The 25,506-nt window shown below is 37.2% G+C and overlaps 1 protein-coding gene across 22 annotated transcripts in view; it reads right to left on the bottom strand.

Annotated features, from left to right (window-relative positions):
- Window positions 1-25,506, bottom strand: part of Myo3a (myosin IIIA) — a 180,717-nt gene that overhangs the window by 97,273 nt on the left and 57,938 nt on the right. For 20 of the 22 annotated variants that reach the window (XR_010043797.1, XR_010043798.1, XR_010043799.1 and 17 more), the window contains 3 exons: window positions 23,122-23,267; window positions 20,222-20,287; window positions 17,101-17,256 (listed from right to left, as the gene is read on the bottom strand). Coding sequence is in view for 16 of the 22 variants with exons in the window: in XM_063238033.1 (XP_063094103.1) it covers window positions 17,101-17,256; window positions 20,222-20,287; window positions 23,122-23,267 (368 nt within the window). In the remaining 6 variants the exon portion in view is untranslated. The other 2 variants (XM_063238042.1, XM_063238041.1) reach the window with 2 other exon arrangements.

Here is a 25,506-nt window from a genome sequence, read left to right as displayed (position 1 = left end):
GGGTTTCTTAAAACAACACAATACTCTTGTTTTTTTAATTCCTAATCAGAGCATGTTTAATAAAGCATTAAATACTTATTTCTAATCTGTCCCATTACTATCACTTTCATTTTTAAAGTGCCATTATTTCTTACTGGATTGCTGCACATGGCAAGAATGGTCTCTTTGAAACATAAATTTTAAAAATGTCACCTGTCTAGTCCTTATCCCTCCTCACCAGTCACTTGGGTAAGGTCCATGCCTGTGCCTTCCCACTTTTTCCTGACACTGTCTTTCTGTTCACATTCATTTCTCTGGAGCTCAGTGGCTTCCTCCTAGCAGGGCCTCTACAGCCAGCATACTCTGACCTCAGAGTATGCTGGCTTAAATCCTTAATGCCCAGATAAAGAGCTAGCAGGCTAACATCCAGCCCTAGGTTGAGAGGTCTGAACACTTTTTTTTGGTAATGGGGATTGAACTCACGACCTTGCACTTGCCAAGCAGGCACTTACTAAGCTAAATCCCTGGCCTGGTCTGAAAACTTTTAACACTAGATCCACTTTTCCATTACTTGTCTCTCAATCCCCCTTACCTTGTTTGATTTTTACTATCTAACATACTATTTCTCTAAATCTATGTGCTTTCTGAATCTTTGGATCAGCACATAAACCCTATAAGAAGAGGGTTTCAGTTATTAGAATTTGATGACTGATATGCTCCTAGACTAAGTTTTTACAGGATATATTCAAGATATATTTCTTGAGTGAAAATGAGTGAATATTTTGCTTTCACTAAATTTTCACTACTATGGAATTAAGAATATTTATTTTTATTTTTATGCTGGTCAAAAACTGAGATATTAAAAAAATTTATTATACATGTTTTGAGATATTCCTACACTTTTAACATCTCCCTTTTTCATTCAATCGTATAGAATTGGTTAACATTGCTTTATTAAATGCTTATTTTCCATAAGATTTGGAGAAAGTGAAGTCAGAACCCTTCTGTATGATTTTTGTTCTCTTGTCTGAAAGACAGCTTGTTAACCAGATATTTTTCATTTACTCTGTAATACTGGAGAGACATAGCTTCAGACTATAAATGTTTCTTTTGTGTATTGTCAAAGGTCATAAAAACCCTTAGAGGCGGTTATTATAGCACTACTTGTATTTCAGTTCTACACACTGGAAAAGGAAACAACTACTGGTGCTTGATGCTAAATTTCATCCTATTTAGTTGTACTGCTGAAATGGAACAGCTTTATTTGATTTAACTCTGGATAAAAACACTGTTGTAAATGTCAAGGTCTATCACTTGAGGTGATTCAAGTGCCACTGGGGAAGAGTATAATCTTTCTTAAACACAAATTTCATTAACGTTTTTGTGTTAGTTTTCTTATCTATCTTTAAATTTCAGTAACAAAGATGACTGGTAGAATCAGTGAGAATACTGGCTCTCACTGGTGTGCCCTCAAAGAGCAGTTTTTATTTATCTACAATTTGACGTATTTGTCCAAGTGTGTGCTTCCAAAGAAACTGAGCAAAGCACACACCAGCCTGTACAGCCAGGTCACCCGATCAATTCTAGCAACAACTGGAGCAGCGTGTTATAGTTGCTCAGCCCCTACTAAAATTTAATCGCCTTTTTTATTCACAGAGCCCTTATCCTTCACCCATGCTTCTTTAAAGATGTGCTTTAAACCTGCTCAGATAAATATTGATTCATAGAACTTGTAGAAACCTTAGAGGGAAGCATGCATCTGGAAAAATGATCTGTACTAGAACTTCAAGCTAATGACCATAATGCAGATTTCACTGAGTAATTATAAATGATAGAAAGAATTTCATCTTTGCATTAATCTACTCTCTGCTTTCTTTCTGTTGCAAAAGGTGAAGAAAGTCTCCTTTGATCGATAGCCAGCTCTACTTGCATGCCTGTTCCAGGACTCGCTGCTGCAAGGATTTCCTCCCAAGAGCACCAGCCACTTCCTTCTGGAAGCAGACAGCGAGGCTCCAGCTTCTGCCACCTTAAAAAACCTCTCCTTTGAACGTTCATCCTTTTCAGCCCTTGCTCCATTCCTCATCCCTTCACAGCTGTCCGGCTAAAAGTGCAATCCATATTCCTTATATCTTCTTCCTGTCTCTGCCATCTTTTCCAACTCCTTCTGATGAAACAGCTCTTGTTAAGATCATTAAAGAATTCTGTGTGGTCACACTCAAGTTTAGTTTATTTTCTTGAATGTTCAGCACTCTCTGGCAAGGGGACATTATTTCACATGGCTTGGAATAGATCAATTTCCCCTAGGCTTCCTCCCTCTAGCCATAGTCCCTCAGTCTTCAGTTCTGGTTCCTCTATTTCCTAAAAGTTGATGTTTTTCAGACTCTGCCCTGGGCTTCCATTTCTGTTTCTCAACACTCACTTTCAGTAACTCATCTAATCAATGATGCTGATTACCTCAAGTAGCAAATTACTTTTTAACCTGGACTTCTTTCTTGTAGTCCAGACTAGTATACCAAACTGACTTGACTGCTTCACTTTGCTGTCTATCTATCTATCTATCTATCTATCTATCTATCTATCTATTACCCTCATAAACATATTCTTCAGTTTCAAAGGATATCTTACATAGAAAATATTTTATCCTTGTATTACCTATGTTGATTTAGAACAGCCAGATTTTGGATCAATTTTACCAATGTCAGGAACTGCAATAGTTTTGAAGCCAATAATCTAGACATTATTGTTGATCAATGTGTTGTTAATGGCACAGCCACACCTCTTTCCTCATCTGCACATATCTCAAACTTTGGGACCAATAAAGCAATGTGGGGAGCAAAAAACATTTGATCCTCCTTTAACCTGGCACCAAGATCTGCAGTTAGGATGCTGCTTTGGATTCATGATTCAAGCCTGCACTTGAGAAAAGTAAGATACTGTAAAATATAATTAAAATATTTTAACAATATCAAAATAGACCTGACAGGCTGGATATATATTGGCTAAAAGGACAGAAATCACAAGCTGCCTCAAAATCCAAGACCAAAAATAGAAGAAGCCTAAAACGTAAAGGAGCTGAAACACTTGGCCTGTAATGCAGTCTCTGACCTAGGCTTGGTGGAGAGGAGGAGACTGCAAATGGGGCTCCCTCACCTGGAACAGAAGATTCAAAACTGTATCTTCTTCCTTTCCTATGGGGCCAAGGTTTGAGATAGCAGGACAGAACAGTGACATGAGTCAGGTTCCCAGTCACTCAGTGACCATATGTGCAATATCCTTCACCTCATGAGGGGCAAAAAGGCTGGGGGATCCTGAAAGTCAGATTATGGCAAAGTCTAGTTCTCTAAAAACAGAATGCAGAAATGTGTGACTGCGCCAAAACAAAACCTTTATTCTGCATAACTAATATAAACTTTTCAAAAATAAATCCTCTCATTCAAGATGATAGAATAAACTAAAGTTCTAAGCCATAGAAACCAATTTTTAAGTAAACAAACTCACTGAGAGGAAAAACCTGTTAAAATACAAAATTTAAAGTCAGAGGGAAACACAACAAAATTATACTACAAAAACAAAAAAATAGGTACATGTAAATAGCAAGTATAAATAGCCAGATGTTTTAGCTGTGAATAAAGCAAAAATGGTTTAAAAATAAGATTATGAAAAATTCTAGAAATAAAAAATGCATGTTGATATACACATGGCATGAAAAAATTAACATATAGCATAACTTTTAGACTAGGCACAATCCTAACAATTAGTGAGCTTGGAAAGTTTTCAGTAACTCATGCAGGATGCAATAAACCTGAAAGAGGAATTATAACATACATAAGGTATATTCTGAACTTCTAACAGCCATTTCTCAAGAGTAAAAAATAAAAAGAGTGAGAAGGAATCAATATTTAAAAGAATAGGCAGAGAATCTGGGAAGATGGTGGATCAATAAGTAGCAAAGTAAAGAGCCTCTCTGGGAGAAACAGCTCAGATGCTGGAATTTGACATCATGGAGAGGACCAGATGAAAGGAGATGGATCCTCATGGCCCAGGGAGAAACTAAAGCAGGGAAAAAGAAAGAAGGAAAAAGAAAAAGAAAATAAAAGCAGAGGCATGGACAGAAAGCTGTAGCCAGACGTGCTCTCACCAGACTCAGTCTTACTATGTGCGAGATGCCCACTGGAATGGAATCTGAGGACACACCATCACGGTGAAGCTGGGGACTGGCAAGCCCAAGGGCCTTGGTGGGAGGATGCGGTTGCAGAAGGGAGTGGTGGAGCAGAAAGGAGAGACAGCGAGGAGATCTGTTCCGGCCCACAGTGAGTGCGAGGCACACAGTCCATCTGCAGGAGTGGGCGATTGGCTGGGAGATATTTTGGAGTCAGGCAGGTCAAGTCCAGATCCAGATCTGTAATGGCGTCAGTTAGCCACTCCTAGCACAGAGCAGATTGGTGAGAATTGCTTGGACTGAGTCCTGCCCCTGTGTGTGATCCAAGGCCAAGGACAAAGTTTCCCTTGAAGCTATCCCAAACCAGTTTCATCTGCATGGCGCGCACTAACATGGTGAAGACCTACAGTGGTTGACCACCTGAGAAGGGCGGGGCCAGCCTGCACCACCCCTGCTTGTAAGTCAGTGGTCAATAGCAGACTGAGAAGGATAGCAATCCCTAGCCAGTATGCTTCAGAGTAATTATAACCAATACAGGAAGTGCTGGGGACCCCCCCATTTATCCACTTGTCTGGAAGAATCCAGAAACATTACGAGAAGGAGAAACAAAAGGAAGTCTCTAGACTCCAACTCAAACAATACTGGCCCAGGAAAAGTAAACACAGAAGAGAGTGGTGGCAGTATACCTGTAGTATCAGAAGCAATTATCATCTGATGTCAAGAAATATCTTCATGACATTATAGAAGAACTCAAAACAGAAATACTAATACAAGTAAAGCAAAATATAAGATTAATAAAAGAAATGCTAAGTATCTCTCAAGAAGACAGATATGAAAGAATGGAGGAGCACAGAAAAATTTTCAATGAAGAATATTTTAAAAATCTAGAACACGTGAAACAGATTCAAAGAGAATACCAGGAAATTAAAAATTCCATTGAAAACTGGCAAAATTTCTTGAAAGAAACTAAAGATAGACTATCATACCTTGAAGACAGGCTTTGCAATGTGTGATTGCAAAAGAAAAGATCTCTTAAAAATAATAAGGAACCAGGAAGTATCAATACAAAGGCTACAGGATGACAAGAGGATCTATAACTTAAGAATTTAAAAATGAGAGTGAAAAAGCAGGGGTAAACACAAAATGAAATACAAAGGTTATTCACAAAAATAATTAGGGAAAACTTCCCAAGCATAGGAAAAGGAAATGATATTCAGATAAATAAGGCATACAGAACTCTAGCGAGCTACAACCAAAATAGATCTATACCCATAATAATATAATAATCAAGATCCCAGAAATTCAACACAAGAACAGAATATTAAAAGCTGTTAAAGAAAAGAAACAAATCACCTATAAAGAAAAACCCATAAAAATCATGACAGATTCTTTTTTTGTATATGTACAATTTTTATTTAAGCAAAACAAAAAAAGGATAAAAAGATACAGAATTTCAAAAAATAGGAAATTAATACCAGTTAATATATTGCATATAGTTATCTTGAAAGCAGTTTCCAGATTACAAGATTTGGGCATGAAAAAATGATTGAACAATTAGACAATAAAAATAGAAACTTCTTTTTGATGAACTCAGGGAGATTAGTTGTACAGTTATCTATCTATATGCCTAAATATGCCTTCTATATGTATATGTGTGTGTGTGTGTGTGTGTGTGTGTGTGTGTAAACATATACTTCTTTCTTTTCTCCTTTCCCCTATTCCAGTTGTTCTTTCCTTTGAACACTTTCTTTCCCTTTCATTTTTGCAATGTCTATTTTGGATTTTATTTATTCTTTTTCTTAAAACTTATACTAGGAACACAATATGATATTTATACAGGTGAGACTGATTTATTTCACTTATGAGTATGGTCTCTAGTTGCATCCATTTACCAATAAAAGCCTCAAGTTTATTCTCTTTTGTAGCTGAGTGATATTCCATTGTATAAAAATATCGCATATTTTTAATCCATTTTGTGGTTCATGGTTCTTTGGGTTGTTTCCAAGAGTTAGCTATTACATATTAACTAGTGATTTCTTACTGTATATTTTTTTTTCTTGAAATTCGGTACTACTTGTACCCTTTTACTGCTGTGGTTTTTTTTCTCTTTTTTCTCTTTAAATAACAAAAAAGAGTTAGCTATTACAAATTGTGCTGCTACAAACGTGGGTGCACACACTTTGTGTGGCATGTTTTCAATTCCTCTGGGAAAATACCCAGAAAGGAAATAGCTGATTTGTATGGGACTTCCAATCCTAGTTTTTGAAGAATCTCCACACTGATTTCCAAAGTGGTTGTACCAGCCTACATGCCCATCAACAGTGGAGAAGAATTCCATTGTTTCCCACAGCCCTGCCAACATGTGCTTTGGTGGATTTCTTGATGATAGTCATTCTTTCTGGAGTGAAGATGGAATCTCACTGTTGTTAATTTGTGTTTCTTGAATTATCAGCAATATGGAATGTATCCTTATATATTTATTTGCCATTTGTATGTCTTCCTCTGAGAAGTGCATGTTCATGTCAGATGCCCATTTTTGGATTGGGTCTTTGAGTTTGGGTAGGCTGATGCTTTTCAGTTCTTTATATATTCTAGAAAAAAATCCTTGGAGGGAACACTGGCTAAAATTTTTTCCCATTTGTGGGCTTTAATTTTACCTTGTTAGTGGTTTCTTTTTACCAGAAAACTTTGGCTATTTTTTATTTTAAAAAAGATTAAAATAAAAGAGGACATAAGAAAGCAAGTCAAGACAGAACAATTTAAGCAACATAGTGTTTCACCACAAGACAACCTGACATAACACTAGCGACCATAGTGTCTCTTTTTTTGAAATATTTGGTATACCTTCATACACAATAGTATCAAACATAACAAGACAGTGTAAAACCATTCAAGAGAATGAAAGTATTACAGGGTATTCAGAACCAACTAACAGAAAACTAACAATGGTTACTATGTTATCTCCTTGTCAATAAAAAAAATTTGTTTATACTATCACATATAATAAAATCCAGTAAGATACAACATGATAAAACTGACGGAGACAGAAGAACAAAAGCCTGGTGGGACTTCAAAACAAGATGATAATAACTCATCACTAGCTATTATAACGTTTTGTTTTCTTCTAAATAGCTGTTCATCACAGCCAATAAAATCAACCCAGAATAAAATCATTCCAACTAATGAATGAAAACATTATAAAGCTTCAAAGCAATATAGTGGGGAGTCATGATCACCACATAATTTTATGTATTCTTACCATTTCTTACACTAGGGAAACTATTCAATATTTATAAATGTGAGTCTCATTTATTTTGCTTATAAGTATGGTCTTAAGTTGTGTCCATTTACTTATAAATATCTCAATGTGATCATTCTTTATAGCTGAGTAGTACCCCATTGTATAAAAATACCACATCTTTTTTTTTATCCATTCCTCAGTTGATGGACACTTAGGTTGTTTCCCAGATCTGGTTATTACAAATTGTGCTGCTATAAACATAGGTGCACATATATCACTGTGGTATGATGTTTTCAGGTCTCCTGGGAATATGCCTAGAAGTGGAATAGCTGGAACAAATGGGACTTCCAATCCCAGCCTTTTGAGAAATCTCCATACTGACCTCAACAATGGTTGTACCAGTCTATACTCCCACCAACAGTGCAGGAGAGTTCCTTTTTCCCCACAGCCTATCCAGCATTTGTTGTTGGTAGTTCTTGATCCTGGCCATTCTTCCAGGAGTGAGATGGAATCTCAGTGTGATTTTAATTTGCATTTCCATAATGAGTAATGATGATGAACATTTTTCATGTATTTATTTGTCATTTGTATTTCTTCAACTAAGAATTGTGTATTCATCTCAGATGCCCATTTTTGGATTGGCTCTTTGAATTTTGGGGGTCTGATTTTTTTTAATTCTTTATATGTTTTAGACAGAAGTCCTTTGTCTGAGGGACAGTACACTAGGCTTTTTTCCTGGTTTGTGGGTTTTCTTCTCACTATGCTGAAGATTTCTTTTGACGTGCAGAAACTTTTTAATAAGAGGTGATCCCATTTATTGACTCTGAAGTATTGAAGTATTTCCCATGCAGTTTGATTGCAGTTCATGAATCTTCTACCTACCCCTACATCTTCAAGGTTTTTTACCCAATTTGTCTTCCAATAGATTTAGTGTTTGTTTTAATATTAAGATCTTTGATCCATTTAGATTTTAATTTAGTACATGGTGATAGGCATGGGTCTAGTTTTAGTTTTGAGCATATGGAGAGCCAGTTTTTCCAACACCATTTATTAAACCGACTGTCATTCTTCCAGTAAACACATGTAGCCCCTTTATCAAAGATAAGGTGGTTGAGTGTGTTGGTCGTTGTGATTGTATCTTCTAATCTGTTCCAATGATCTTCAGCTCTGTTTTTATTCCAGTACCATGTTGATTTTACTACTGTTGCTTTGTAGTATAACTTCAGGTCAGGGATTGTGATGCCTCCTGCCTTGCCTTTGCTTCTTAGAACTGTCTTTACTATTCTAGGTGTCTTCTGGTTTCAGATGAATTTTAGGAATGATTTCTCTAGATCTATGAGGTATGTTGATGGTATTTTCATTGGGATTGCATTGAATCTGTATAACAGTTTTGGGAGAATGGCCATTTTCACAATATTTATTCTTCCTATCCATGAGCAAGGGATGTCTTTCCATTTTTTGAGATCCTCTTCAATTTCTTTTTTTCAGTGTATTATAATTTTCCCTATATAGACCTTTCACTTATTTTGTGAGAATAATTCCCAAATATTTCATTTTTTTGGTTGCTAGTGTGAAGGGTGTGTGTTGTCTTATTTGTCTCTCTGTGATTTTGTTAGTGTATAGGAATGCTATTGATTTTTGAGTATTGACTTTATATCCAGCTACACTGCTGAATTTATTTATTATATCTAGGAGTCTTTCAGTGGAATTTTGGAGGTCTTCTATATAGAGTACCATGTCATCTGCAAATAACGATAATTTAACTTCCTCTTTTTCTATCTTTATCCCTTTTATTTTTCTCTCTTGTCTAATTTCTCTGGCTAGTATTTCTAGTAATATATTAAATAAGAGCAGTGATAAGGGACATCCTTGTCTTGTGCTTGATTTTAAGGTAAAGGCCTTCAGGTTTGGCCATTTAGTATGATGCTGGCTGTTGGTTTTTCATAGATGGCCTTTATCATATTGAGGTAAAGACCATCTATTCCAATTTTCTGTAAGGTTCTTATCATGAATGAGTGTTGGAACTTAACAAAAGCTTTTTCTACGTCTATAGAAATGATGATGTCATTCTTTTTGCTTTATCGATATGGTGGATTACATTTATTGACTTACGTATGTTGAGCCATCCCTGATTGCCTTGGATGAATCCCACTTGGTCATGGTGTATAATCTTCTTGATGATTTGCTGCATCCTACTTGCCAATATTTTATTGAGGATCTTTGCATCTGTGTTCATTAGGGAGATCGGCCTGTAATTCTCTTTTTCAGTTGGGTCTCTCTCAGTCTTTGGTACTAGAGTAATATTTGCTTCCAGGAATGACATAGGAAGGATTGCTTCTCTCTTGATTTCACTGAAGAGTTTGAGGAGTGTTGGCATTAAGTCTTCTTTGTATTTCTGGTAGAATTCTGCAGTGAATCCGTCTGGCCCTGGCCTCTTCTTTGTAGGTAAGGACTTATGTTTTCAATTTCATTAATAGAAATTGGGTTGTTCAGCAGTTTTACATCTTCTTGACCTAGCTTTGGTACTTCACATGTTTCTAGGAATCTGTCTGTTTCTTCTGTGGTATCAAACCTATGAGAATAGAGGTTTTTGAAATAGGTGTTGGTGATCTTCTGTTGATAGTCTGTAGTGATTTCACCTTTTTCATTCCTTATTGCATGAATTTGAGCTTTTTCTTCCCTTTTTAAAATAAGGTTGGCTAGGGGCTTATCACTTTTATTTATTTTTTTCAAAGAACCAACTCTTTGATTCATTGATTCTTTGGATTGTTTTCTTAGTCTCTATTGCATTAATTTCTGCCCTGATTTTTATAATTTCCTCCCTTCTTTTGGCTTTGGGCTTGACCTGCTCTTCTTTTTCTAGATGTTTGAGGTGTAGCATTAGGTTATTTATTTATACTCATGCTGTGGGATGTGGGATGTCAGTACACTAAATTTTCCTCTGAGGACAGCTTTCATATAGCATCCCACAGATTCTGGTAAGTTGTATTTGTGTTTTTGTTTGCTTGTAGGTATTGTTTAATTTCCTCTGTGACCCACTGATTGCTCGAGAGTGTGTTATTCAATTTCCATGTGTTTGTGGGATTTTTGCAGTTTTTTTAATCATTAATTTCTAGTTTCATGGTACTATGATCTGATAACATGCATGGGATAATTTCAATTCTTTTGCATTTATTTAAATATGTTCTGTGGGTAGTATATGGTCTGTTTTAGAGAATGTCCCATGTACTTCTGAGAAGAATGTGTTGTTCTGATGTAGTTGGATGGAACACTCTGTATATGTCTATCAAGTCCACAGGTGTAATTCAGTTCTGTTATTTCTTTGCTGATTTTCTATCTGGCTGATCTGTCCTTTTGTCTCAATTGTGTGTTAAGGTATCCCGTTCTAATTCCATTATTGCTAATTTGGTTTTTTATTTCTATTAAAAGTTGCTTTATATAACTGGGTACTCTGGAATTTGGTGCATACATATTTAAGACTGTTATCTCTTCCTCTTGAAGTTTTCCCCTAACCAGTATATAATCACCTTCTTTATCTCTTCTAATCATTCTTGGTTTGAAGTTCACATTGTATCCAAACAGAATAGCTATCTCTGCTTTTTTTTGGGTTCCTGTTGCATGAAGTATTGTTTTCCATCCTTTGACTTTTAGTCTGTGAGTGTCCTTTTGGGTTAGATGGTTTTCCTGCAGACAGCATATGGTTGGTATTGTTTCTTGATCAATTCTGCCAGTCTGTTTAATTGGTGAATTGAGACAATTTACATTAATGGTTATCACTGTTACATATGGGTTTATTGTTGATATGTTACCTTTCTGCTGTTGCATCTTTATCTTTCCATTTTGTTTAATGTCTGCTTTGCTTAGTGGTTTTTTCCAAAGTGTATTTAAACTGTATTTCTGTATTCTTGGCAGGGGTGGCTTGGTGATCATGAAGTTCTTCAGCTATTCTTTGTCATGGAAGTATCTTATTTCTCCATCAGCTTTGAAGGACAGTTTTTCAGGGTACATCAGTCTAGGTTGGAAATCATTTTCCTTTAGGATCTGAAATACTTCACTCCATGCTCTTCTTGACTTTATTGTTTGTGCTGAGAAGTCAGCTGTGATTCTGATAGATTTTCCTTTATAGGTGATCTGTCTTTTCTTTATGACAGCTTTTACTATTCTATTCTTATGTTGGGTTTCTGGGATGGTTATTATTATATGTCTGGGTGTAGTTTTATTTTGGTTATGGCTATCTGTAGTTCTATATGCTTCACTGATCCTGATGTCAATTTCCATTCTCATGTTTGGGAAATTTTCAGCTGTCACTTCTGTAAATATCCTCTTGACATCCTTTATGTTGTCCCCTTCTTTTTCATTTATCCACATCTGTCGTATGTTGTTTTTCTTTGCATCATCTTGCAGCTGTTGAATTATTTCCTGATTCCTTATTATTTTTTAAAAGATCTTTTCTTTCATGTTCACTAGCTGCAATCCCTGTTTTTGAGATCTGAAATTCCAACTTCACTTTCGTTTAGGCGGTTTTGACAACTTTCAATGGCATTTTTGATTTCTTGATTTCTCTTTGATTTCTCTTTGAATCTGTTTCATGTGTTCTGTTTGTTTCTTATATTGTTCATCCAGGGATTCTATCTTTGTGTTTTGTTCCTCTAATTTTTTAACTGTGTCTTTTTTAGATATTTTCAGCATCTCTTTATCATTTCTTCTTTTACCTGGGAGATTATTTTTAGTTTGAATTTTTTTAAAGCTTCCCAGAGTTGCTTCTTTATTTCAGTTGCTATTATTTCAGGTATTTCAGGTGTACGGCATATATTTTCTTCTATGTACATAGAGGTTTCTTGGGATAGGCTGGAGGTTTGAGATTGTATTTTGGTCTTTTGTTTTGTCATTTTTCTATATTTCTGTGTTTCAAGTCTTATTCCAAGGCTTCCCCTGTGCCTGTTGGAAATCCTCTTCTATGCTCTCAGCTCCTGGGACTCTGGCCACCCAGTTCCCCGGATTGAGAGAGGATCACTAGAGGTGGGGAAGGCAGGCCCAAGACCTGCTGAGCGGGTCAAGTGTGGCAGGAATTTGTGAAGTTCCTTGGCTGGTGGGAGCAATGATCTTAAACTCCCAGTGCTCAGGATGGTGTGGGGACCCTCACCTCTGGCTGCCCAGTTTCCAGAATTGAGGGAGCAGGCAGGCCCAAGATCCCTGGAGTTGGCCAAGCACAGCAGGAAGTTGGGAAGTTGGTGCAGGCAGTCCTAAGCTGTGGAGCCAGCCGAGCGCAGCAGGAAGCCAGGAAGTTCCTTGACAGGAGTGGACGATGATCCCAATCTCCTGTGGCTTGGGATGGTGTGGGGACACTCACCACTGGCTGCCTAGTCTCCAGAATGGCCGGTGAAGGCAGGCCCAAGGTCAATCATGACAGATTCTTAACAGAAACCATTAAATCAAGAAGAGCTTGGAGCAAAGTATTCCAAGCCCTGAAAGAAAATAACCTCCAACACAAGATTGATGTAACTTGCAAAACTGACTCTCAGAATTAATGGAGAAACAAGATACTTTCATAACAAAGAGGAATTGGGGGAATTCATGACCACCCATCTAATCCTACAAAAATACTGAAAGACATTCTAGAGAGAGAGAGAAAAAACATGGTTTCAGGAACAGCGGCAGAGAGGCCTCACTGAATGGGGCAGACAGTGGAATGAAGGGGAAAAGACAACCAAAGGTAGAAAAATAGCACGAAGAGATGAGGCAGAGAAATTTAGCTATAATCACTAATATAGATGGCCTTGATATACTAATAAAAAGAAACACAGACAGAGTGGATCAGGAGATAGAGTCCATCAAGATGCTGTATATAAGAAATATAATTAACCCGAAAGAGGGTTTATGGACTGAAAGTCAAAGATGAGAAAATATTGCTCTATGTGACAGGGAACCAGAAAAAAAATGGTGGTAGCTTGCCCAGTAGCTGTGGATAAGTTGGAAAGACATAACACTTTTGTACAATGGAGAACTACTCAGCTATAAGGAATGAAAACTTTGAGGCTATTGTAAGTAAATGAATACAACTTGAGATCAAGCTCAGGGGTTAAAAAGGCTTAGAACCACTTAGGTAAATAGCGAGCTGCCTCCCTAATCTAAAACTAAAGGAGTTAGTGTAATACAAAATGTACAATGTATCCTGGGAAAGTGAAATGAGAGGAATTGTCTAAAAAAGGAAGGCAAAGGACATTGTTAATCTTGTATCATGACTTGAAACCCACATTGTTCTCATAGATCTGTTTAGTTTGATTATATTCTTTTCTAGTCTGTCTACTTGTACTAGATTTGAGGGAACAGACAGGTATTCCAAAAATAGCAGGACATATTACAGTAACTACTTTTTATTTCCTATTAACTTAATCTGAAGCCCTGTATTACTTATACTGACTCATTATGACTGATTTTATTTGAATCTGGTTTGTTAGATTGCTGTCCTGTTTTGACTGATTTTATTTGAATCTGTTATGTTTGATAGTATTAAGTCTGAGAGTATAGGCAATTACTATGAAGACAATAAAATTCACTGTGATACCCATTCTGGTTGGACTATTATCTGCTTTTGAAGTCCTATAATGTCTCCAATGCTTTGCTTTAATTGATTTTGTTATATACTATGTTCAGTTTTACTGTACCTGATGATATGGGCAATGCTATTGAAGATAACAAGGGACATCATAGTAACCATTGTAGATCACTTTGTATTGTGGTTTTTAAATCATGTATTATGTCCATCCTTTTGTTTAAATGACCCCATTTTGTTTTCTTTCTCCTTTAGTTTTATTCTTTTCAAAAAATATTTAAATAATGAGATATTTCCATAATTGATTAATGCATAAATTATCATACTGAAAGCATGTCCTATATTTCTAACAGTATACAGAATACACTGTGTGATTCAGAGTCAGAAGTAATGAGCTTAATGCAATATAATATGCTTTAATCTTGGGAGACAGTTCTCCCTTGGTTCCTTATGTTTATGTATGTATTGTCTGAGCTTCTGTTCCAGACTCTATTTTCAATGATTTTTGTGTAACTTGAAAGTTGTTATCATTCAGATCTAAAATGTATCCCAAATTCTCACGTTTAGAGGTGGGGGCCTGGCTGGAAGAGGTGGTCACTAGGCTCGTAATCTGGAACATAGGCAGAACTCTTTCCCCAGCTGCCTCCTCACTCTCTGGTTCCTGGCCACCACGGTGTGAGTAGCTCCCACCACGTGCACCATGGAGCTATTGCTGCCAGCCATGTAAGGATCCACCATCTCTGAAACTAGGGCCATGATAAAATGCTCTACCTTTAAGTTATTGGTGTCCAGCACTGAGTGTCAGCAATAAAGTGAAAGTGACTAACACAGAAGTTAAAAATGGTACTTCCGCTCTAGGAAATGCTACTTAGTTACTTTCCATGATAACAAACATAATGTCTCTGCCAGGGCAAGATATGGGCGGGTGTGTGAGCAACTCTTCTAGAAAACTGAAGTAAACCTCAGGGTTCTCCAGCTGTGAGGTCGAGTTCATTGTGTACATAGTGTCCACTGGGACAGTTGCACAGTACTCCTGGGATTAAGGGACAGTGATACCCAGTGTGGACAGGAAACTTACAGTTCAGCTTAGCTGTAAGAGGATCCTTGGTCTCTGACTCAAGAGTTTTGTGTTTTCTATTAGCAGTCATAAAACCTTGGGGTAGGTCAATTTGTTAGCAAGTAAGTAGATGCTTCTTAGTTTCTGGCACAGGACATTGCACACAATAAGATTATTTTGTGTATTTATTATGTTAATTTTGCTTGTTTGGGGAACGGTGCTTGTGGAGACCTATGGAGCTACATTCATATAAAGACACAGAGATGAGCTTATAAGATCGGACAACCACCTTCTTGCTGTCACTATGTGCTTTTTTATCAGTAGATTAATTTCACGCACAACCATAATTTGTCTTGCAAAAGGTATACTAATTCTGCCTCTGTATCAAGACTATAAATTCATGTATGTAAGGACTATTGCTCAAGATCATCCACAATCATTAGCCATCTACTCATGGATAAAACCTTTTGAGACCAAGATTTGAGTTTCTGTGAAGTCATTCATTACCTGCACAGCCTTATGTAAATTGACTAACTTGTACAAAATTCAGTTCTTCTTAATTGTGAAAATGAGATGTCCTAAAAAATTTTCTTCAGAATTGTTTTAAAATCACATGAGATAATGTAAAAGAAGTCTTTACATAGTAGCTGGCAACTAGACAGGATTAAACTGTAGGAATTAAAGATGTGAACTCACAACAGGAATTCAAATAAGTCATGTTCTATTTTTCTCTTTACTTCTTTCAACTCCCTAAATACCGATATGCTTCCAAAATGAAGCCAGTGAGATTCTCAGAAATACATTTAAATTACAAATCAGTACTTTCATTGGAAAATTATCTTAAGGAAACAGTAAAAGACTCCTGAACAACTCCTTGCAGTATTATTTGTTAAGGTAAAAACAATTAGTAACAACTTAAATATCTAGAAACAGAAAAAAACTTTAAATCAATCTCTGAATATTAAGTGGAGGGAGTGCTGTGTAGCCATTAAATTTTTTTGTGGTAGAAAGGTAATAATATGAATATTCACTAATGAAAGAGAAAATACAGCCCTCAGAATTCATAAAATGTATACTCCAGGTTTACTTTAAAATGTATATCCAACTGTAAGAGATACTAAAAGATTATAGATTAAAATATTATACTTGATTAATTTCTACTTTGCATACTTTTGTTCTAAAATCCCTAAAATAAATGTGCTATTAAAAATCCAAATAGAAGGGTTAGGGATGTAGTTGAGTGGCACAGCACCTGCCTGGCAAGTACAAGGACCTGAACTAGATTCCCAGTTAAAAAAATTCAAGTGGAAACTATGAAGACATTTAAATGCTTTGACATTATAATGTAATGAGAGAAAATGATACTAACAAATAATATAGTCAAACATTCTTTTAAGACTGATATTTTTTAAAATCTCAAGCCTAAAACATTTTACTTTACTTACTGAAAAAGAAAACATATATGAATACTAATAATCTAATGAAGTTTATGCTATGGTTGGTACATTGTGTCAACTTGAGAAGTTTAGACCGTTGACTGAGACACTCAGCAGGGAGTTGGGATCCTTCCTCTGTAAATATCCTCATCTTGTGCAAGAGGAGGTTACAGAGATTTTGTAATTCTTATATCCACCCTGGTGCGGGTGGTGGCGGCCTGTGTACAACATAAGGGAGGAAAAGAGGCTTGTTTCCCTCTTTTGCTCTGGCTGTTGTCTGGAAGTGTTGCCTCACAGCCATGCCATCCTGCCTTGGAGCCAGCTGATTATGGACTAAAACTTCCAGAAAATGTGAGCTAAATAAACTTTCCCTTCCTTCATTTTAGGTGTCAGGTGTTTTGTCTCAGCGACGAGATAAAAGTAACCAAGACAGTTCACCTATGTTAATATTTTTGCTCTGATTCAGTCATTTCAAAAAATGCTGCGAGTCATTGCTCCACTACCAGGATACGACTCAACATGTAAAACTCACTTTCCATGAAAACACTCCATTACCTCCAAGTAACAACCAGAGACCTTAAATGAGTTACTTTTTCCATCCTAGCAACTACTGCATCGTAAAAGTGTTCAGTCTTTAGATGAGGTTTAGATTTTGGGCCTCAAGGTATTATTTACCTGGCTTTTTCTGTGTCTCCCATGCAGTGATGAATTTCAATGAATTCCATTAGCTGTTTTTGTAACATTACTTCTTTTCCCTTGATTTGAGTAATAAATTTATGCAGTAAAAGATCTGACACTGTTGGACGCTTTTCATAATCTTTAGTCAAACATCTGCACTGGCAAGAAAGAGCACATGATTAGTAGGTAATTTAGAGTATTGAAACTGTCATTCAGATTCCTAAAAAAGCTACTTTTCTCTAAGCAAGTGTCACTTATAAATGCTCAGCATGAGCACAGTGTGAAAAATATTAAAGTGCAAGGTGAAGAATGTCTGTGAAATGCACACATCTCTGAACGCTGCTGCTGCCGTGACAACTGCAGCTTGATGCTGTTCCCTCTGCTTTGAGCAAGAATCCTCTGGTGATGATCAAAGTGTCCCCACTTAAAGCCCTCTGGACAAGCCCTTTTGCAAGCTAAAGACAGAGGACCACAAAGCCATCACCATTTTAAGGTGCATCTGAAATGAACAAACTGTTTCATTTCCTTCAGGATGGCTTTGAAGACTTCTTAATGGATCTATTTTTTTTCTGGTGATATGTTAACCCATCTGAAAAGGCCAAACTTCTGAGGATGTTTAAATTCTATGTCAACAGATGTTTTTAAGGTCATAAGATCTATAGATTAATGAAATCACAGCTGTGGATGGATTCAACCCGACCATATCCATAAGAGAAATTAAGGCCAGTGTGACCAACTTGGAGGACAACACAGGAGGGGCATCTCAAGTTTATGGTGTTTAATCATCTGTGACCGCTGTCTTCAGATATTTTGGAAGAGGAGTTTGACCAGTTCTCAGTGGACACAAGGGGAAAAAAACTAGTATTGACTGGAAGAATCAAGACAGCCACAGATTTCAGGTGAGTGACAAGAAGAACCTTGCAAGTGCAGTTTACCAAGGTGGAATGTGCTGCCTTGAGAAGCATGATGATCTTCACTAGGGATAGCTAAGTCCTGATGGAGCCATCACTCAGGACCAAGCAAGAGGAACTGAAGCTCTGTGTGGAGGTTTGAGTGCTATAATTTTCTAAGACTTTTCTGACTGAGATACAGAGGCTCTATAATTATGAAAAATCAGATTGTCATTTGAAGATATTAAAAAAGAAAAAGCAAGAAAGAAAGGAGAAATAGGAGGAAGAGGGGAGTAAGAGGAAGAGAGAAAGGAACAGGAGGAAGAGTAGGAAGGGGGGAGAGGAGAAAGACAAGGAGGTGAGGAAAAAGAAGAGCTGCAGGAAAGGGAGGAGGCGAAGAGGAGGAGGAGCCAGGTGAGAAGGAAGGAAGAGAAGAGTAAGGAGGATGGGAGGAAAGAAGAGGGGGAGAGAAAGAGAGAGAAGGAAAGGAGGGACGTGAAAGGAGGAAGAGGAGGAAGAGAGGGCAGAGATAAGGAGAGGTAAGAAGAGGAGCATAAGGAGGAGAAAAGGCAGGAGAGAAAACAGAAAGAGAAGGAAGGGAGGAAAGGGGACACAGGAGAAGGAACCACTGCTGCCCAGTCCTTGGCGTCAGCAAAACCACTGAAAATCAGCTCTGCTGACCCTTCTGGCATGATAGTTTGTCAATTTATTTTATTGGGCTAACCCAGAAAGGTTTTTTCTAAGGTTGCTAAAGTATGCTAAGAAACAAAGGTGTTGATATCTGAGAATAAGGTGACATGCTTGTCGTTTACATTTAGTTCAACAGAAATCGTCAGTAACACTCATATCCATGTATTCTGAAGAGTCACATGTGGAACTATTTTATTCAAGTCAAACTTTACCAAATAGCCAATGTGCACCAGGCACTTGGCTTGACACTAGAGTGACAGTGACCAAGGGTATACTCAGGGCTTTCAGTTGCTTACTATTTAGTTAGAAAGACATCAAAACAGTGAAGTTCAATCAAATTGGCAATGTTACTAGTGAAAGAAGAACAAAATCTAATGGCACCTGGGACAGACTATAACTGGAAAGGAAACTAAGAAATGTTTCTTGGTGGGAACTATGAGGACTATGGGAAAGAAGCCCATATCCACAGGGAATCTGTATGGAGGGATCTGCAGAGAGGAGCCAGGCACTGGGAATCACAGGGATCCCTTTAAAGTTACCCGTGAATCTCCTAAGGGACTTGAGAAATGGGATTGGCATTTATTAAACATAATGTAGTTCATAGAATACGCTTAGGTCAGTGAAAACTTTGAAAATGATTATCAGTACATCTTGCATTCTGCCAAACTCTTAAGTGTCTTGCCTGTAGGAGAACACGCAGGTGTCCTTCTAGGAAAGCCAATGGTGGCCGTGTTCTCTACTTTCTTTGCCCTTTCTTCATTTTCTGAATGGAGTCTGGAACACTAAATCTCAATGACCTCTCTTTCCTGTTTACAACCAGAGGTTATCCCTGACCTTACACATTTAAAGTGAAGGCACGACAAAATTATAAAACAGGTTCACGGAACTGATTCTTTCCAAACAGCTGACTCCTAGTTTCTAGTCAACTGTCAGGAAGTACTGAAGCTGTGATAAACATTTGTCAAATTAACAGTGTTCCTTGAACTTGAATTTTAAATGCATATGCATTTTTTTTTTTTTTTTTTTTTTGGTACTGAGAATCAAACTCCAGGGCCTTACACTTGCTGGGCAGGTACTGTGCCACTCAGCTATAACCCTTGCCAGTATATGCTTCTCATAAACATGATTTTCTGATTCACTGATTGCAGGGAAAATTCTGAATGTAATGAGAATTAGCAATGCAGACAAATGAAGGCTAAAGGACTGACTAACCAGACAGTGGGTGAACAGGTGGGAGACGCTGGGGGCAGAGCTGCCACAAAGGTGGATAAGAGAACATGTCCACAGAGTACCAAGTGTCCACAGAAGTACAGCTATCAATCCATGAAAAGATTTGACCCTCCGGTCAGTTTTTATGCAGTGATCAACTGACTAACACTTACAGGACATAGCTGAAAATAACGGAAACCTCTATAGCTATTTAACAAGAAGGAACACGAGATTTAGAAGCCCAGTGGCATTACTGAAAAAAGCACAGTTCAACGTCAGAGACAGATGATATCAACTTGGTTTTTCTTATATATTCTATTGTTACTCACTTGCTAATGAAATCATTGAATTCTGCTGACCAAAGCTCAGGCTGCCTTAGCTGTGGGGGTGGGTTCCTAGAAAAAGAAGAATCAAGTTGTAAGGTGTCCACTGGACAGTAAGCATCACCTGAGAAGCACAGACAGGCTAACATGTAAGTGCATCTGCAGGTGCTGCCATGATAGTCAAATGCTGCCACTGATTTCCAATTCGAAGAGAATTAGTAATTACTCATTCTACACATAAAATGACAGGTTCCTCATTTTTTTGAAAGCATTTAGTATATGCCCCAATTTTTTTCCAACAGTTCATTTTTCCTTCTAAAGAATCTTCTTGCTTTTACCTGAGAGAACTCAGGGAAATCATCTATTCTTAACAGACTAGAAACAATGAATATTGGGATAAAGATTCTTTCCTTCTATAAGTCTTGCATAAGTTTCTGAGGAATACCAGGGTGCCAAGAGGTGAGTTTAAAGTTGAGCTGTTTGGAGCAGGCAGGGAACTGCCATGGAGGAGCATAGCAGACTATCTCTGTGATTGTTCTTTTGTTAACTGGGTACATGGGAGGAAACAAGTATTACAGAGTGTTACAAAGCAAGGAACTGAAAAATGTTATTAGCTGTAAAGCTCTGAATGCCACTTAAAAGATTTTATTATTAATTCTTTTCATTTTTAAGCGGAACAAATCTTTTCCTTTTTGGCCCGTTCATGAATACAAAGGAAAATCACTTGAAAATGAGGCTGACCTAACACTGTAATCAAGCAACATTGATCAACCATGATAGTTGAATTCACTAAAGGGCTGCTTTATGTTCATTCTAACAGTTCTTTGTTTTCGTTAGTGGAATGGAAATACTTTGTCTTCAATTCTGCATTACTCTTTAAATAGCTGATGAAATTAATGTACAGTTTGTACAGGCTCATTAAAAGAAAGTACAGTTACTCATCTACCCAGATCATGACAAAGCTCATTTCCTAATCCTTAGGACTACTTGATGATTGCTCATCTGCACATAAAAAGTAGTGCTTTTTACCAAACAATCTCTATCTTTGGTTCCCTGGAAGTTTCCTTTTATGAGATTTACTGACTTACTTTGAGAATAACAAAAGTTTTGATGATTTCATAACACTTAGAAGTGGGTATTTCAGACTCTTATCTACATAGTTCTACCATTAATATTCTGAAAATTTCCATTAGAGATACACTAGTGATAGAAATAATGACATAATTTATTTGCTTCCAATTCCAAATCACTATGCACATTGCTTGTATCAGCGTTTGCCATCCTCCAGCCTCCATGTGACATTGAAACCAAGAGTAAAAGCAGTAGGTTAAATACTGTGGTTCAAACCACAATTAAGATGCCTCAGAAAGTGCTGGATTCATCTTAGTAACTGAATTACAATAGGCAGTAGGAAAAACTGAGCTTTCCCTGACTTTCTAAAATTAAATGAATTATCCAGAACTGGTATACAGAACATCCCCCCTCATTTCTGTAGCCTCATTTTCCCACTTAACAAATAAGTACTAGTATATTTTACAAATAGTAATAACTGAGATGACACTGAAGTTGTTAAGTAAAACATAATTTATACCTAAAGTATTATAATTCAGAACATATACACTGATAGGAAATTAAGAATAAAAATACCAAATGTAATCATGTTAGGTGAAAAAGGTTCAGAAAAATGAAATATTTTATTTTTTTCCCCACTGATGTTGTATCTAAAGAGAAGACACAGTGAGGTAACATGAATGTAAAAGGGAGACTCTTAGAGAAGAGGAACACAATAAGGAGAGAGAAGAAGGAAGGGAAACGGGAATGATGGGAGGATGGAACCAACCAAAGAATGTCATATGAGTCTGCCGAATGAGACCCACTATTCTATAGAACTACTATGCACTAATATAAAAAGAAAAAAATGGCCAGCAAAATTAAAAAATACAAATGTTTGGTATTATAATCAAGTTACCTGCCAAATATTTTAAGTGGATCCATTTAGGAATGGATATAACATACAGACATTATTTAGGACTAGACCTCCCCCGCCACTTCTAGCAAAGCTTTGTATTTATTTTATCATGATGTTGAGACCACAAAATCTGCTTAATGGAGAGGGTACAAGCAAACTGTAACACTATCGCCTACCCTGATCTGGATCCCTGCGGTTATGGGCTCCATGTGTGCATTCCATTAGGATTAAGACAAAGTCCTTATACGTTCTCAGAAACAACACACTGATGATTAAGGACAGGCGATCTTTCCACACTTTCTGAAATATTTACAACTAATAACACATATACAATGCAGTATTTAAAGCAAATCAACAGTAACTTTTTCTTAATGCACACACTGAAGGGGAGTGCTCTATTCCTAGGGGAGGTCCTATCTAGAAGTAATGTTCTTCCTCACTCCAGAGGGCATTCTTCTCTATTACTTTATATGGATGCATTCAAAATACTAACATACTTAAATCATTATTTACTCAATAAATTTTATTTATCATTTCTTGGTAATATGATTATTTTAAATTTCTGAGCAAAGAGAAGTCAACAGGAATTAAAAAATGGTGTGGAATGGTGGACAAGCAAAACATGGGGCACTGACAGGCACCAGGTGCCTCACCGACTTGGGAAGGGATAAGGAGTGGGAGGAACTGCTCCTTTCTGAGATCAAATTCTAGCAAAGGCAAGAAAAACACTGATTACCTAGACAACGCCTTTTTACTTAGACCAGGGACATGCAACTACTGAATAAATACAGTTTTGGAAGAAGCCGAATATTCTCGGTCACTTTTCTCAACTGGCCAGATCACATGTGAATATTTCCACGATGACCACCATGAGAACTCAGTGAGAGGAGAAGGAAAAGTGGGCTGCAGCCACTGAGATTGACTGTAGTCATCTGACCTTGGTATTTTGAAGAGTGCTCTCATGGGGTGCAGGTCAGCTAGGGGAGGGTCTCCATCACCCAGCTCAATGGCAGTGATACCCAGGGACCAAGTGTCACATCTGGCATCGTAAGTGGTATCTAATTGTTGTTCACATGCAATCACCTATGAGAAAACATAAACAAAAAGGAAAAGTTGGTGATTTTAACAAGTATGTAGCAAAATGTTTAGAACAAAGAAGTATTTACATGGTAAAGTTTGGTAGCTGTAAGTAAAAATAAAGGCAGTAATTTAGGCCAAGAATAAGCAATCACATTATTATTTTATTCTAAGAACACAGAGTACCTTATCAGGTTTGCAAATATAAAGGAAGAAGGTATATTTTTGAAAGTAGAAAAAAAAGAAGAAAGAAACAGTGTCCCACATGGAAAGGGGTGGGATGGGTGCACAGCCAGTGGGAGTCACTCAATGAACATTTGATGGAGGACTGGAAACATTCACTGGAGCAGAGATAAAGATTAATACATTTGTCATGGTTTATGTCTGTGTTCTCCAGGCCTCATGCATTTGAATTGTGCATTTGTTATTCGTCCATGGTCTAGTGCTTGGATTGATGGTGTCAGTGCTCCACCCACAAAGGGGTGGAACCAGGATGTGATGTAATGGCAGGAATAAGGTGTGTCTTGCTCTTTGCCAGTTCAGGCTTGCTGTTTGCAGCTGCCATGAACGGCGGCCCAACCATGCCCGCCTGCCTTGGAGCCAGCTGAGCATGGACTGAAACCTCCAAAAACTGATTTTTTTTTGCAAAATCAGATTATACATAAAGTGATTGCATTAATTCCTCCATAATTTATTTGTAAATTGAGGATACAAACACCAATGGCCTGTAAATCAGCTTTACATTTCAAAATCACGTTTTGCTTTTTTTTTTTTTTTGTCTTTTTGAGACAGGGTCTCACTACGCAGTTCAGGCTGACCTTGGGCTCACTTTGGAGCCCAGGCTAGTCTGGAACTTGCATCAGTCTGCCTGCCTCAGGGCTCCTGAGTGCTGGGATTACAGAGTGCACCACCATACCTGGCCCACTTTTTACTTTTAAAGTTTACATTTTATCCAGGGCAAGCCACTAGAAAATAAAAGTGACTGTGGGATGATGGTAAATTAAAAATTGTATTATTTAACTTTAGAACTATAAAATAATATGTAAAATAAAAGAAACCTAACCTCATCTGGGGCACTTCTCATTTTTCTATTTCTGGGACATTTCTACTTACTAATAGGCTTAACACATGTTAAAACTCTTGTCTGTTAGAATACTGGAGTTTAATTGGTAACATTGATATATATCATTTAGGAATGATGAGTCCTTTGTAAATAAGTTTGTACTCCTACCTAAAAGCAAAGATGGAAAATAACTAAATACAGACATATCAGTGTATTTAAAAATAAAAAGGCAGGCAATAAGTACCATGCACTCTAGAGGTGAGTTGATGGCGGCAAATGCCTGCTTTGCTAATGTTCTGCTCCTGCACTGGGTGGCAAGATTGGGGGCGAATACACTAAAGTGCCGGAAAGACAAAGGCAGTGATTTAGGAGGCTAAGAAGCAATCACCACTGAATAAGTGCTGGAACAATTAATAAAAAGAAAAAGAAATTGTAGGGGACAGGGAAGAGAGACTACTGTTTCCTTACTTGGTCTGTATGCTCCCATGCTCGAGCCCAGTGCTTCCCAACCTTTCCTACCACAGACAGAAATTGTTAGCACTTTTAATACTGCAGGAGAGTGAACTGCAGAAATCAAAGAGCATACACTGAAGCACAAGGAGGAGCATAAGAGTGCCTAGTTTTACTTCAAAAATACACATGGTAAGTAGTCCTAGCTGTATTTAAATGTCCTTTAACTCAAGGATATACATAATGTGGTATATACATAAAGGAAAATATAATTTAGACATAAAAAGATGTACTCAACAAAGCCACATCTAGGCATTATTAAAATATTAAGTGAAAGAAGCCAGACACTAGGACTAAATGTTGTAATGACTCAATTTACATGGAATGTTCAGCACAAGCAAATCCACACAGACAAAAGTAGTTAACAGTTAATTAGGACTGTGTGAGATGGGAAGAGAAGGGGAACACCCATTAACATCAAGGGGGAAACCAGATGTTCCAAACCTAGATTGCAGTGACGAATGTGCCATTCTGTGACTATACACCAAAATCATGAAAATTAAAATTGTGCACGTTAAATGAGTACATCCTATGAAATGATTTCTCTGTCCAAAAAGCTATTAAAACTTGAAAATATATTCCCATAAATGTAGGTTGTTTACATTTGTATATTTGCTCTATAGTATCTTCTTTACTTTAGTATAAAAATACGATTTTTTTCATGAAGATTGT

The sequence above is a fragment of the Cavia porcellus genome, unplaced genomic scaffold (genome assembly GCF_034190915.1).
Source record: "Cavia porcellus strain 051 isolate PalLab524CR breed Dunkin Hartley unplaced genomic scaffold, mCavPor4.1 scaffold_27, whole genome shotgun sequence".
NCBI classification, from domain to species: Eukaryota; Metazoa; Chordata; class Mammalia; order Rodentia; family Caviidae; genus Cavia; species Cavia porcellus.
This window is presented reverse-complemented; position numbering and strand designations above follow the sequence as displayed.